Below are 12,704 nucleotides of genomic sequence, written 5' to 3'. Positions count from 1 at the left end.
CTTCCAGCGTTGGTACACCTGCTCCCCAAACCCACTGCCCAAGCATTGAAATCTCCTGCGATGACGACTGGTCTTCGTCCGATGAGCTCTCCGGTGAGCCCATCTAGCATCTGGTGGAACTGCTCAATTGTCCATCTCGGGGGTGCGTAGCAAGTACATACATAGATTCCATTGATTTTTGCGATCACGAAACCTTCGTATGAGCCCGCCACCACTTGTTGAATGGGATACCTGTCCATGACTTGCATGGCCGCCATTCCTGCTCTATCCACCACCCAGTTACCATTATCGAGAGGAACTCGATATGGCTCTGCAATGATAGCAACGTCGCACTTTGTTTCCGTTGTCGACTGCCACAACAGTTGCTGTGCTGTGTTGCAATGATTGAGATTTACATATTTGGGTTACCTCCATTATTACTGGCCCACCATCGCCTTCTTAAACTCTGGGCACCTGAAACTTCCCGTCACATGGCCGTTTCCGTCCTCCTTTTTGCAGAGCATGCACCTCGGTTGCTTTGTACAGTCTTTTGCAACGTGCCCCTTCTCTCCGTATTTCCTGCACAGATCAGATCTGTCTGGGCCTTTGCAGTTTCTCGCCTGGTGACCGAAGCCCATGCATTTGTAGTATCTCTCCATTTTCTTAGATACCCGAGGAATAGCTTTCAACGGGCACACTGACCACCCAACCTTGATTTGGCCAGTCTTCAGCAGCAGCTCCGAAGAAAGTCATGTCGACGCCGTCTGCGTGCCACCATTAGCCTTCCTCAACCGAATTGCCATCTGTACGTCTCCCAGGTTGCATTGCACCTTCAGCGCACTTTTAAACTCGTCTTCTGTTGTGATCTCGTCCAGATCCCTGCACTCGACCGCTGACTCCTGGGATAAGGATCTTACGTTCGCCGTCTCGCCAAGAGATTTTTCGACGAGCTCCTTAAAAGCTGCGCTCTTAACCGTAGGGTCCTTCTTCAGCTCGAATAGCATCTCACCTTTCTGGGTTCGCCTTGTTTTCACCACGTTCTCGCCTAGTTGTTTCAACTCCGGATCCTCTCTCACTTTCCGCAAAAGTGCTGCGTAGGACGTTTTGTCCTTCGCCTCAACAACCAGAGCGCCACCCTTGCTTCTCTCCCTACGAGGCCTAGGCTTCTCCTTGTTCTTCCTGTCTTCCTTCTTTCTCGCTTCCTCTTCCTTCTTCCTCACTTCATCTTCCTTCTGTTTTTTCTTCCTCTCCTTCTGGTTCTCGACTTTACGCCACCCACCATTTTCTCCCATCTCCTTGATGCCTTTCTCGTCCTTGCGTTTTTTGGGCTCCTCCTCATCTCCTGGCGTGTCTCTATCTCTCTTTTCAGGACGTGGATTTGTGGGTCCCTTCGGCGTCTCATGTGCTTCATTCAGTCTTATGCTCTCCTTGCCCTCCCGGAGAGCCTTTTCGGCATTTTCGGCTCTTTTTCTCCACTCTTGAAATTCCCGATCTGCCACTGTTATGCCGGATTTGCTACCGGTCACAAGGTACTTGATCTCTTTGTGTACGTTGTTTTTATCCTTCATGAACACATAGAGTTCATCGATCTTCCTCCTGACCTCCATTATTTTGGTTCTCCCAAGCTAGAGTCCTTGAGATTTGCTACTGCTGGATATCGGTGTGAATATCTGGCTTAGCCCAACGCCTGGGTGCTCTTCTTGGGACTTACTGCTGCTGCTGGAACTCGCAGTGGCCTCCAGGTTCACTGGTAATCTCTGCAATATCCCGCTCCTTGCGAATATGTTCGCTCCTACGTTTTCACTGTCTGCCGTCGTCCTTCATTTTTTTTTTCTTCATTTTTCATTTCTCCGGGCCGCTATCTCCACTCGTTGTATGTAGTCTATTATCGTGATGGTTATCTATGCAAGCAGAGAGGCCATGCTAGGGTTAACACGGTCCTTCATGGGGGCCGTGTTCAGAGCCAGATCGGCGTAAGTCAGGAATGTTACATGAGCCTACTGCTCACCAACCACCAATTGGTGACGAGTTTTGAACGTATCCGGAGGCCTGCCAAGGTTTTGCCGGGACGGGGGCAGCCGCACTATTAGCCTACTCGCCATTTCAAGAAGGTGTCACCCTTCTTTACTCAGGGAGCGGAATTGCACGACTGTCAGCCCTGTAGCAGGGTATCCAATCCATTGTGCTGTGTCGTGTTCATAGTTCCATGCCGTGTCCAGTATGCCGTATTAAGGATCTTACTGGCGTCGATCATAATGTGATGGTTGGCACTACTGCGGGTTGACGAAACATTTCCTCTATCGCCGTGCTACTTTGCTATTCTAAGCTTTGCTCATTCTAAGCTTTGCTCGAAATTCTAGCAGAGCTTCTATGTAGTTCAATAAACTTCTACAAAATTCCTTCCTCTTCAATGATTTTTTGCGAACCCGAACATTCTCGAATTTATATGGAATTTGCTCAACTTGCACAAAGATCGGTAAACTGCAATAAAATCACTGTTGAAGGACAGAACGAAAGGAGAAAATCCAAAGCGGATTAAGAAATAAAATCAGTTCTGAGAATAATTCAAATTAATTTCTTAGGACTTTAGGAGTATGCCAAATGAATTCAACTATGAGTTCCGTAGGAGCAGCTTTTAAGAGAATTAAAACAATATTCCTAAAATAATTCAAAACAATATCGGGAGAATACGAAGACCGAACTCAAAGTGAATGTTGCCACCACCACAGCACCGGCAACCCGGCCCGCGGCGCTTTCGCTGTAAACAATTGGGCGAAACGAAGGTTCGCTCAAACAACACTAGGCGCGCATTGAGTGGACGGATGAGTGCAATACAGATCTCTATACAGGTTGAAATCAAAGAATAGAATACAATAGAATAATTGAATTTGGAATGTTTACCTATTGCGATAATGTGGTATCTTATCTATTTATGTGGTACCTTATAAATTAACTTGAAATTAATAGCTAAAAATATTGCTAGATATAGCAAAGTTGTTTGGAAATAGTGACTCAATGATTGTGAATTACTTTTGCAGATAATTAGACCAAGACGGACGTGGAATTAAGAGGAGTTACTATCAGTGTAATAGTGCACTGTTTAATGTGAGTAAGACTTTATAATGAAATAGTACACGGTGTTTATTAATTTGTTTTACAGCTTGAAGCATAAAATATACCTGCTATCAAGAACGGTACGAAGTTTTGTTCATTAATAACAAAACTTCAAGATTAAACATCTACGATGGTATCTGATAGATCCGATCGATCGGATGCGTCCTCAGTGGACGATGAAACAACAGAAGTCTATATTTGTGTTGCTTGTGAGAAGTCTGATGGGCCCGATGACTTCGTGGCCTGCGACAAGTGTGACAAATGGTGGCATTTTTCGTGCGCTGGAGTCGATGGAACTGTAGCAAACAAAGACTGGATTTGCCCGCGATGTTTACCATCACCTGTAACAGCTTCGATACGATCGACTACGTCGAGTCGGAGGGCAGATTTGCAACGCAAACGCCTCGTTGAACAGCAGGAACTGGAGAAGAAACAGCTGGAGTTGGAAAGGAAGCAGCTGGCGCTGCAAAAGAAGCACTCACAGGAGAAATACGATCTGGAGGAGTCGCTTGCGGAATACGCGGACAACCGCAGTGTAAAGAGCCGTGTGATCGAGATCGAAGCTCGAGAACGCGAAAAGCAAGTTCAAGATTGGGTTGACAAGCATACCTCCGCGAAGCAGAAATCCACCGTAAAATCTTCCGATACCACGAAGCTTCATCCAACTCTACCAAACGGCAGCGGTATTCCGTCCAGGAATGATGGAGCTGAAGATCAAGGTCTACTTGAAGAAGCTACTAACGCAGGAACGCTGCCAGATGATAGTTCGCTACAACAGTTTCTGAAGAATCGGATACTAGTTCAAAAACAACAGAAACGGCCAGCTCCTCATGGAAACTGAACTACGAAAATTTCGGTCACAGATGCAGCAATCGATGACAAGTGGAAAAGAGGATCAACCTGTCCCTGAAGATTCTTGTCCACGTCCCGATGCTTCCAAAGGAGCAATCCCTAAAACAGTTCCGATAGATTGGGACAACAAAGCCACTAGACATGTATAATGAGAGAGAGAAGGATTAGTATTTTCCATTTAATTCCACTACTTTATTTGCTTATCCTTGACAGATACGCGTATTTCGTCTACAATGTGCAGACTTCTTCAGTGTCTTGTACTAATACTCGAGTATTAGTACAAGACACTGAAGAAGTCTGCACATTGTAGACGAAATACGCGTATCTGTCAAGGATAAGCAAATAAAGTAGTGGAATTAAATGGAAAATACTAATCCTTCTCTCTCTCATTATACAGGTATTCCACTAAGACGCCCACATTCATCAGGATTCACTAGACATGGTCAACTTTCCATTACGAAGAACCAGAAGAAAAAGCCCGGAATTCCTGTTCCGGATCCACCTCTTCGTAATAGGAAGGAAAGCCTTGCAAAGGAAAAGATTCCAGAAGAACCGCGCAACCCACGTGTGAATACCGATTCTCCTAGTCACAACACGAGTGTGCCGCATCATCCATCTCCGCCTTCGATCCCAGCGAGTGGAATGATGGATGAAGATCAGCCGCAAACTCCGCCCCCACGCTTAATCCAGCCAGGGCCCGCTTGATCCACGATGAGTAGCCACGCTATCCACGCACGTGCTCGAACAACGCCGGAATTAGAGGCAACCCTCCCATAATTCAACACCCGTTTACCCCATCAAGATATCCTGAAGAGTCTTATCTGAGAAGACCATTACCGGAACAGCTGGCTGCTAGGCAAGTAATGCCCCGTGATTTACCGGACTTCTCGGGTGATCCAGAGGAGTGGCTGATTTTCTACAGTAGCTTCTACCACTCTTCTGCGGCCTGTGGGTTCAACAACGTGGAAAATCTCGCACGTTTGCAACGTTGCTTGAAAGGCAATGCTCTCAAGTCAGTGCGATATTATTTGCTCTCTCCCGAATCAGTTCCGGATGTAATTGAGACGCTTCGAACCTTGTACGGCCGCCCTGAAGTTATCATCAACAGACTGATTAGAAACGTGCAGGAGACACCAGCACCCAAACCGGAGAAGCTGGAAACGTTGATCGAATTTGGGATGTCGGTGAGGAATTTGACACAACACCTCGTTGCAGCGGGTCATCAAGCTCATCTTTTGAACCCGGTCCTTCTTCAAGAACTGGTTGAAAAGTTGCCGGCCAACATAAAACTTCAGTGGGCGCAACATCTAATGTTCCAACCAGAAGCGAGTTTGAGAACTTTCAGCAACTTCATGGCAATGGTAGTCGAATCGGTAAGCAAGGTGGTCGTCTATACGGGTGGTCAACACACCAAGAACTACAAATCTCGAGGAAAGGACAAAGGGTTCATCCACGCTCACACCGAGGGCCAAGCCGCTGTCGTGCCGATAAAAGAGAAGGGTGAGAACGAAAAATTTTGCTTATTCTGTGGAAAAGGAGGACATCGCCTGAAAGCCTGTACGAAGTTCCAGCAGCTATCGGTGGACGATCGATGGAAAAATATTCAATCGTTGAAGGTGTGCAGAAGCTGTCTTAATCCACATGGACGTCGCACGTGCAGATTTTCGAACCGGTGCGGAATCGATGGCTGTCAATTTCGCCACCACTAATTACTGCATGGGAAACGTGAAGCAATAGCGAATAAGCCTGCGCTCGCATCGGCTGAAAATCATGTTCATCATCACTGTGGACAGTCCATACTCTTTCTTATCATTCCCGTTACACTGTATGGGGAGTCAAAGTCCGTCAACGTGTTCGCATTCCTGGATGAAGGGTCTTCTGCAACGCTTATCGAACGTAGTCTGGTCGAAGAACTCGGTGTGAAAGGGCCAACAGCTCCACTGTGCCTCAAGTAGACCGGTAACATGACGAGAACCGAAGAGGAATCGCAGATCGTAACGCTTGATGTTTCCGAAATAGATCGGACGAAACGGTTCCAGCTGGTGAACGCACGCACAGTAGAAGATTTGAATCTGCCATCACAAACCCTACGCTACGCGGATCTCCAAAAGAACCATCCTCACCTCAAAGGTTTACCGGTACGAAGTTACGAAAGTGTCACTCCCAAGCTTCTGGTAGGCCTCCGAAACCTACAACTAGCCGTTCCTCAAAAAATCAAGGAAGGACGTAGTGGCATCGTAGCTGCCAAAACTCGCTTGGAGTGGTGCGTGTATGGAACCTTGGATCCAGTCAAAAAATCGGATGAGTATAGCTATCACGTGTGCGAATGCGAAGCGGAAGAAAGGTTGGACCTTATGATGAAGGATTACTTCAACGCCGAGGATTGTGGAGTGAATCATCGGGACGTACTAGATTCTGAAGAAGAGAAAAGAGCGCGCAATATTATGGAGGAGACTACGTCAAGAGTAGGGGATCGCTTCGAGACGGGACTTCTGTGGAAATCCGACTACGTAGAGTTAACCGATAGCTACTCAATGGCCATACGACGACTAGAGTGTTTGGAGAAGCGAATGGAGCGAGATCCACTCCTTAAGGAGAGCATTCATCGCCCAGTGACGGAGTACCAGGAGAAAGGGTATGCCCATAGAGCAACGGAAGATGAATTGACCAAGGCTGATCTTAGACGGATTTGGTAAAATTAGATTAATTTGGGATGCAGCGGCAAAAGTCGATGGAATGTCATTGAATTCCTTATTACTCCCTGGGCCGGATCTTCTTGTACCACTTCCATCCGTCCACTTTCGTTTCCGTCAATATCCGGTAGCAGTCAGTGGAGACATCAAAGAGATGTTCCACCAGGCAAATGTAATCGAACGCGATCAACCTTCACAAAGCTTCCTGTTCCGCGACAGTCCAGAGGATAATCCCATAGTTTTCGTAATGAACGTCTTGACATTTGGAGCCACCAGTTCTCCTTCATCTGCACAGTTCGTCAAGAACCGGAACGCGCAAGAATTTTCCGAGCAGTATCCGAGAGCATCGGGGGCAATTCACAAATGCCACTACGTCGACGATTATCTCGACAGTTTCGAGACGGTCGAGGAAGCAAAGTTGGTAGCTGGTGAAGTAAAATCGATTCACTCGAAGGGAGGCTTTGAAATACGAAATTGATCGTCAAATGACCAAGCTGTACTGGAACATTTGAGAGAACCAACGAAGGAAAAAATGAAAGATTTGTCGTTGAAGGCTGATTCAGAGCGCGTTCTGGGCATGTTGTGGTATACGGAAGCGGATGTACTGTGCTTTTCAACGACGTTCAGGGAAGAAATCGTGGCACTGATCAAGACGGTGAGTCCAACAAAGCGGTAAGTATTGAAGTGTGTCATGAGTCTCTTTGACCCACTAGGATTGCTGGCATGCGTCCTAGTACACGGGAAAATTATTATGCAAGATATTTGGCGGAGCGGAAGCCAATGGGACGAGCACATGAACGACAAAATCCACGAAACTTGGCAGAGGTGGATTGATTTGCTGGAACACGTCAACGAAGTTCGACTACCGAGGTGCTACTTCCGAAATGCAAGTGCTGATCTATACAATTAATTGGAAGCCCACGTATTCGTCGATGCGAGCGAAGCAGCGTATTCTGCAGTAGTGTATTTCCGGGTAGTAAACTCGGATGGGACGGTGGAATGTGGTTTGGTGTCAGCGAAAACGAAGGTTGCTCCATTGAAGTACGTCTCCATTCCTCGATTGGAGCTGATGGCGGCGGTCATAGGTATTCGTCTACTCTCGTTCGTGAGGGAAAGTCACACCGTTCACCTCAACCGTTGCGTCTACTGGTCAGACTCCGAAGTAACGTTGGCATGGATCCGCTCTGAACATCGAAGGTACCGACCGTTCGTAGCCTGTCGCGTTGGAGAAATTCTATCAGCGACTAAGTCAAGGATTGGAGGTACGTTCCGAGTAAACTAAACGTTGCTGATGATGCCACTAAATGGGGCGAGGGACCTCGCCTCGAAGAATCTGGCCGCTGGTTCAGTGGTCCACCTTTTCTACTACTGCCCGAAGAAAAATGTCCTAAACAGAAAAAGCTTTTCGATAGTACCGACGAAGATCTTCGAGCATACTACCTACACCAAGCAGTGCAAATCTTGCACAATCCGATAAATTTCGAACGTTTCTCAAAGTGGAACCGACTTCAAAGGACAACCGCTTACGTGATCCGTTTTGTAAACTTTTTAAAGCGAAATAAATCCGACGCGAGCAACCGTGGTGCAGGCTTGGTGCAAGAGGAGCTGCAGGCTGCGGAAGTTCTACTTTGGAAACTCGCACAATCGGAGGCTTATTGTGATGAGGTAGTAATACTAACGAAGAGCAAAACGTCACCTGCGGATGAACGAATAAGTTAGAGAAGTCAAGCCCCCCCTGTGGAGACTGTCACCAATGATCGATGAGCAAGGAGTTCTACGAGTCGATGGTCGGATATCTGCAGGGAAAGGGGTTCCTGTAGACGTGAAGTTTCCCGTTATATTACCCAGAAATCACCGAGTGACCAATCTCATCGTAGACAGCTGCCATCGAAAGATTCTACACGGCAATTCTGAAACAGTGATCAACGAAATACGTCAACGGTTCTACGTTGCTCAGTTACGAATTGTTGCTCGAAAGGTAGCCGAGCGATGTCAATGGTGCAAGGTGTATAAAGCAAAACCAACGGTGCCTAGGATGGGTCTCCTTCCGTCTGCACGTCTGTCACCGAGTGTTCGCCCGTTCACCTATATTGGCGTCGACTACTTTGGGCCTATTCTGGTGAAGGTAGGTCGATCGTCAGTGAAACGATGGATCTGCCTGATTACGTGCCTAACAATACGTGCAGTGCACGTGGAAGTGGCTTTTGATCTATCAACAAAGTCATGCATAGCCTGCTTACGCCGTTTTGTCTGCCGAAGGGGAGCACCACTCGAAATATACTCCGACAATGGACGGAACTTTTCCGGAGCAGACCGGGTGTTGCGGCATCAAATCCAGCGTATCGAACAGGACGCAGCGACAACATTTACCAACGCGGAAACGAAGTGGTTGTTCATTCCACCTTCCGCGACACATATGGGAGGATCGTGGGAGCGTATGGTACGCTCCATCAAGAACACGATGACTAATCTACCCTAGGATCCGAAGCTCGATGACGATGGACTACAAACGTTAGTTGTTGAAGCCGAAGCGATCGTCAATTCACGACCGCTCACATATCTACCACTAGATTCTGCGGAGCAAGAAGCGCTGACCCCAAACCACTTCATCATGGGCAGTTCAACTGGGGTCAAACAACCGGCGATGAAAATTGCGGAAACAGCAGAAACTATCCGAGTGTCTTGGGACTTGATTCAGCAGCGCATCGACTATTTCTGGAAGCGGTGGATTATGGAGTATCTGCCAACACTAACGAGGCGTACCAAGTGGTTTGGTGAGACAAAACCGGTTGAATGTGGAGATTTGGTGATCGTGATTGACGAAACCAGAAGGTACGGATGGGAACGTGGACGTGTTCTGGAGGTGGCAGAGCTAGGCAGGCGATGGTTCAAACACCTGGTGGATTGTTCCGGCGACCGGTCTCCAAATTGGCTGTGCTGGACGTAGCTGAACGTAGTGAGGTTGAGGGTCCCACCCAACAAACAATTCACAGTCACAAATAAGCATACACATTGAATAAATGCTGTATAACAGTGTACAATGCTGAATAAAACAGGATGTCGAATTATGTGCTGAAAAAAGTTCATTGAGATCGATAGATGCGCCTTTATTCCGCCGTTTGCTCTGATATGATTAATTTACTTATTAAAAGCTTTATAAACGTTGACTGTCTTCTTGATTCAGAACCAGAAGTTTGATCTAATAACAAACTGAATAAGTGTAATTTGCACATACATTGTCGCTTTAATTTGACTGTTTTCAATTGTTTTAATAAAACGCTTTATTAAACGTCTTATAAATGTTTTCTAGCTCCATTATTAGATTTCATTGCGTTGCTTTACAATATTGCTGTCTAAAGGTGAATACAGTCAGCAAAATAGCTCTTATACCACTATGCGTCCATGTTTTAGTTGAATGCTTTGTAAATGCTTTATAAACGACGTATTGGATTCATTATTCCACAACACTGCCCAAAAAACAATTCAGAGTAACAAATAAGCATATAGATTGAATAAATGCTTTATAACAGTGTACAATGCTGAATAAAACAGGTTGTAAAATTATGTGCTCAGAAAACCTCATTGAGATCGATGATGCGCCTTTATTCCGCTGATTGCTCTGATTTGATTAATATACTTATTAAAAGCTATACAAACGATGACCGTCTTCCTGATTCAACACCAGAAGTTTGATCTAATAACAAACTGAATAAGTGTAATTTTTACATACATTGACGCTTTAATTCGACTGTTTTAAATTGATTTAATAACATGCTTTATTATACGTCTAATAATTGTTTTCTAGCTCCATTATTAGATTCCATTGCATTGCTTAACAATATTGTAGAATAATGGTGGATACAGTCAGCAGAATAGCTCTTATACCACTATGCGTCCATGTTTTAATTTCATGCTGTGTAAATGCTTTACAAACGGCGTATTCATTCATTATTCCACAACACTGCTCCAGGCTAACAACAAAACGAAATTGGTAGCATAGTGGTTACCGTTTCCGCTTTCCAAGTAGAAGGTCGCGAGTTCAATCCCAGCCTCAACCCTTTTTTTATTTATTTTCTACGCCTAATTAATTTAAATCGTAATCATAAATCGTATCACTCAGGACAACCAATTCATAGATCTATCTAAAATAATAGCATCCTTTGCATCGAAATTAGAGAGATGGAGAGATAACGTTGGTCTAATGTTAAACAACTATGAATGAATTAATCATTCTCACATCTCCTTGAATTAGCAAGAGTTACGGCTGGAAGTGCTGATAGGTTTTCAGATGCAAGCTTTTATTGCTTATTTAGCTTCCCATATGATGTAATCTAGGATAGCTCAGATGGCAAGGCAAGCGGCTGGTGATCGGAAGGTCATGGTTCGAATCCCATATAACGACATGTGTGTGTATGTATGTAATAGATTTTCTAGATCTTGTATGGTGGGTGCGCGTGCTTCGACCGAAATAAATGACACAACAATCACTGACGAGAACACAACCCTGCTCCTCTGTGTCGTTCTTATTTTCGGATTAATTATTCCGTAGTTGAATAATCGTTTAATATTAAATGTATAATAGTGTCTTATTAAACATTATTTCACATGAGAATCAAGCGTCTATATACACCTTTATACCATCGCTGTTTAAGGAAGTAAATGATGTCTAATAAACGCTGAATAATCAAAAATTTGATCGAATAAGCTCTGTTACAACTCTTTTTAGTCGAATAAAAGCTTCTCGACATACCTTATTCAACACCAAATATTTCGATGTTGTAGTTGAATAAATTCTCCAGATTTGTGTGAACAAAGCCTGAACAGAAGTTATTGTTAAAAATAGTACAATTATTATTAAGCATGAAGTTGAATAAAATCGTCAAGAAGTCGTTTCTTCAATAGGCAATTGTTTGTTGGGCACTCATCCTCACGGGGAGGGGGATGTTGCCACCGCCACAGCACCGGCAACCCGGCCCGCGGCGCTTTCGCTGTAAACGATTGGGCGAAACGAAGGTTCGCTCAAACAACACTAGGCGCGCATTGAGTGGACGGATGAGTGCAATACAGATCTCTATACAGGTTGAAATCAATAGAATAGAATACAATAGAATAATTGAATTTGGAATGTTTACCTATTGCGATAATGTGGTATCTTATCTATTTATGTGGTACCTTATAAATTAACTTGAAATTAATAGCTAAAAATATTGCTAGATATAGCAAAGTTGTTTGGAAATAGTGACTCAATGATTGTGAATTACTTTTGCAGATAATTAGACCAAGACAGACGAGGAATTAAGAGGAGTTACTATCAGTGTAATAGTGCACAGTTTAATGTGAGTAAGACTTTATAATGAAATAGTACACGGTGTTTATTAATTTGTTTTACAGCTTGAAGCATAAAATATACCTGCTATCAAGAACGGTGCGAGGTTTTTTTCATTAATAACAGTGAATTTTAAATAGACTCTCCGAGAGTTGAAAATAAAAAAAAATATTCTGGAAAATCTTAAAAGATACCAGCAAGCTCAGAAACTATCCTAAATACCCAAGACATCAGTATGATCAATGTTCTGGAAATAATCAACAGCTCAACACGCAACAGATATGAAGTTCTTCAAATTTCCATGAAGTTCTACGAAATTCCTTGGAAGATAATTCTTCACTCTTCAACTTGAATTTCTTTGATGATATACGAATTTCCTGAAGTTCTGTGAGCTTTCCCGATGTTTTGTTAATTTTCCTGTTGATCCATCAACATTGCTGAAGTTCTGTGAATCTCTCTGAAATTCTGAAAAGTTTTTAATGATCTACGAATTTTCTCTGAAGATACATAAACTTTTTTGGAAGTTTAGCAAATTATTCTGAAGTTATGCGAGCTTCCCTGATGTTCTGTCTATGAACTTTCCTGAAGTTCTGCAATTTTTCTCTGGTGATATGCATTCCAGGGAAAGCGAAGTTTTGCAATTTTTTTCTTAAGATTGACGAACTTTCTATGAAATTCTATGAACTTCCATGATTACCAGTTTTGAGAAATCTGTACAGAAATAAATATTGTTCTTGCTG

At 44.2% G+C, this 12,704-nt stretch overlaps 1 protein-coding gene across 1 annotated transcript; it reads left to right on the top strand.

Moving 5' to 3' along the window:
• Positions 1-3,223: 3,223 nt before the first annotated feature.
• On the top strand, positions 3,224-3,934 carry LOC135706754 (uncharacterized). Its single transcript, XM_065228406.1, has one exon. It carries the CDS (start codon positions 3,224-3,226, stop codon positions 3,932-3,934), a length of 711 nt encoding a protein of 236 aa, XP_065084478.1.
• Positions 3,935-12,704: the final 8,770 nt, after the last annotated feature.

Source organism: Ochlerotatus camptorhynchus, unplaced genomic scaffold (genome assembly GCF_037179485.1).
Source record: "Ochlerotatus camptorhynchus isolate MF236.1 unplaced genomic scaffold, CSIRO-AGI_Acam_v1.1 ptg000290l, whole genome shotgun sequence".
Classification (NCBI taxonomy): domain Eukaryota; kingdom Metazoa; phylum Arthropoda; class Insecta; order Diptera; family Culicidae; genus Ochlerotatus; species Ochlerotatus camptorhynchus.
Note: the sequence above shows the minus strand (reverse complement) of the source record. Positions and strands in the feature narration are given on the sequence as shown.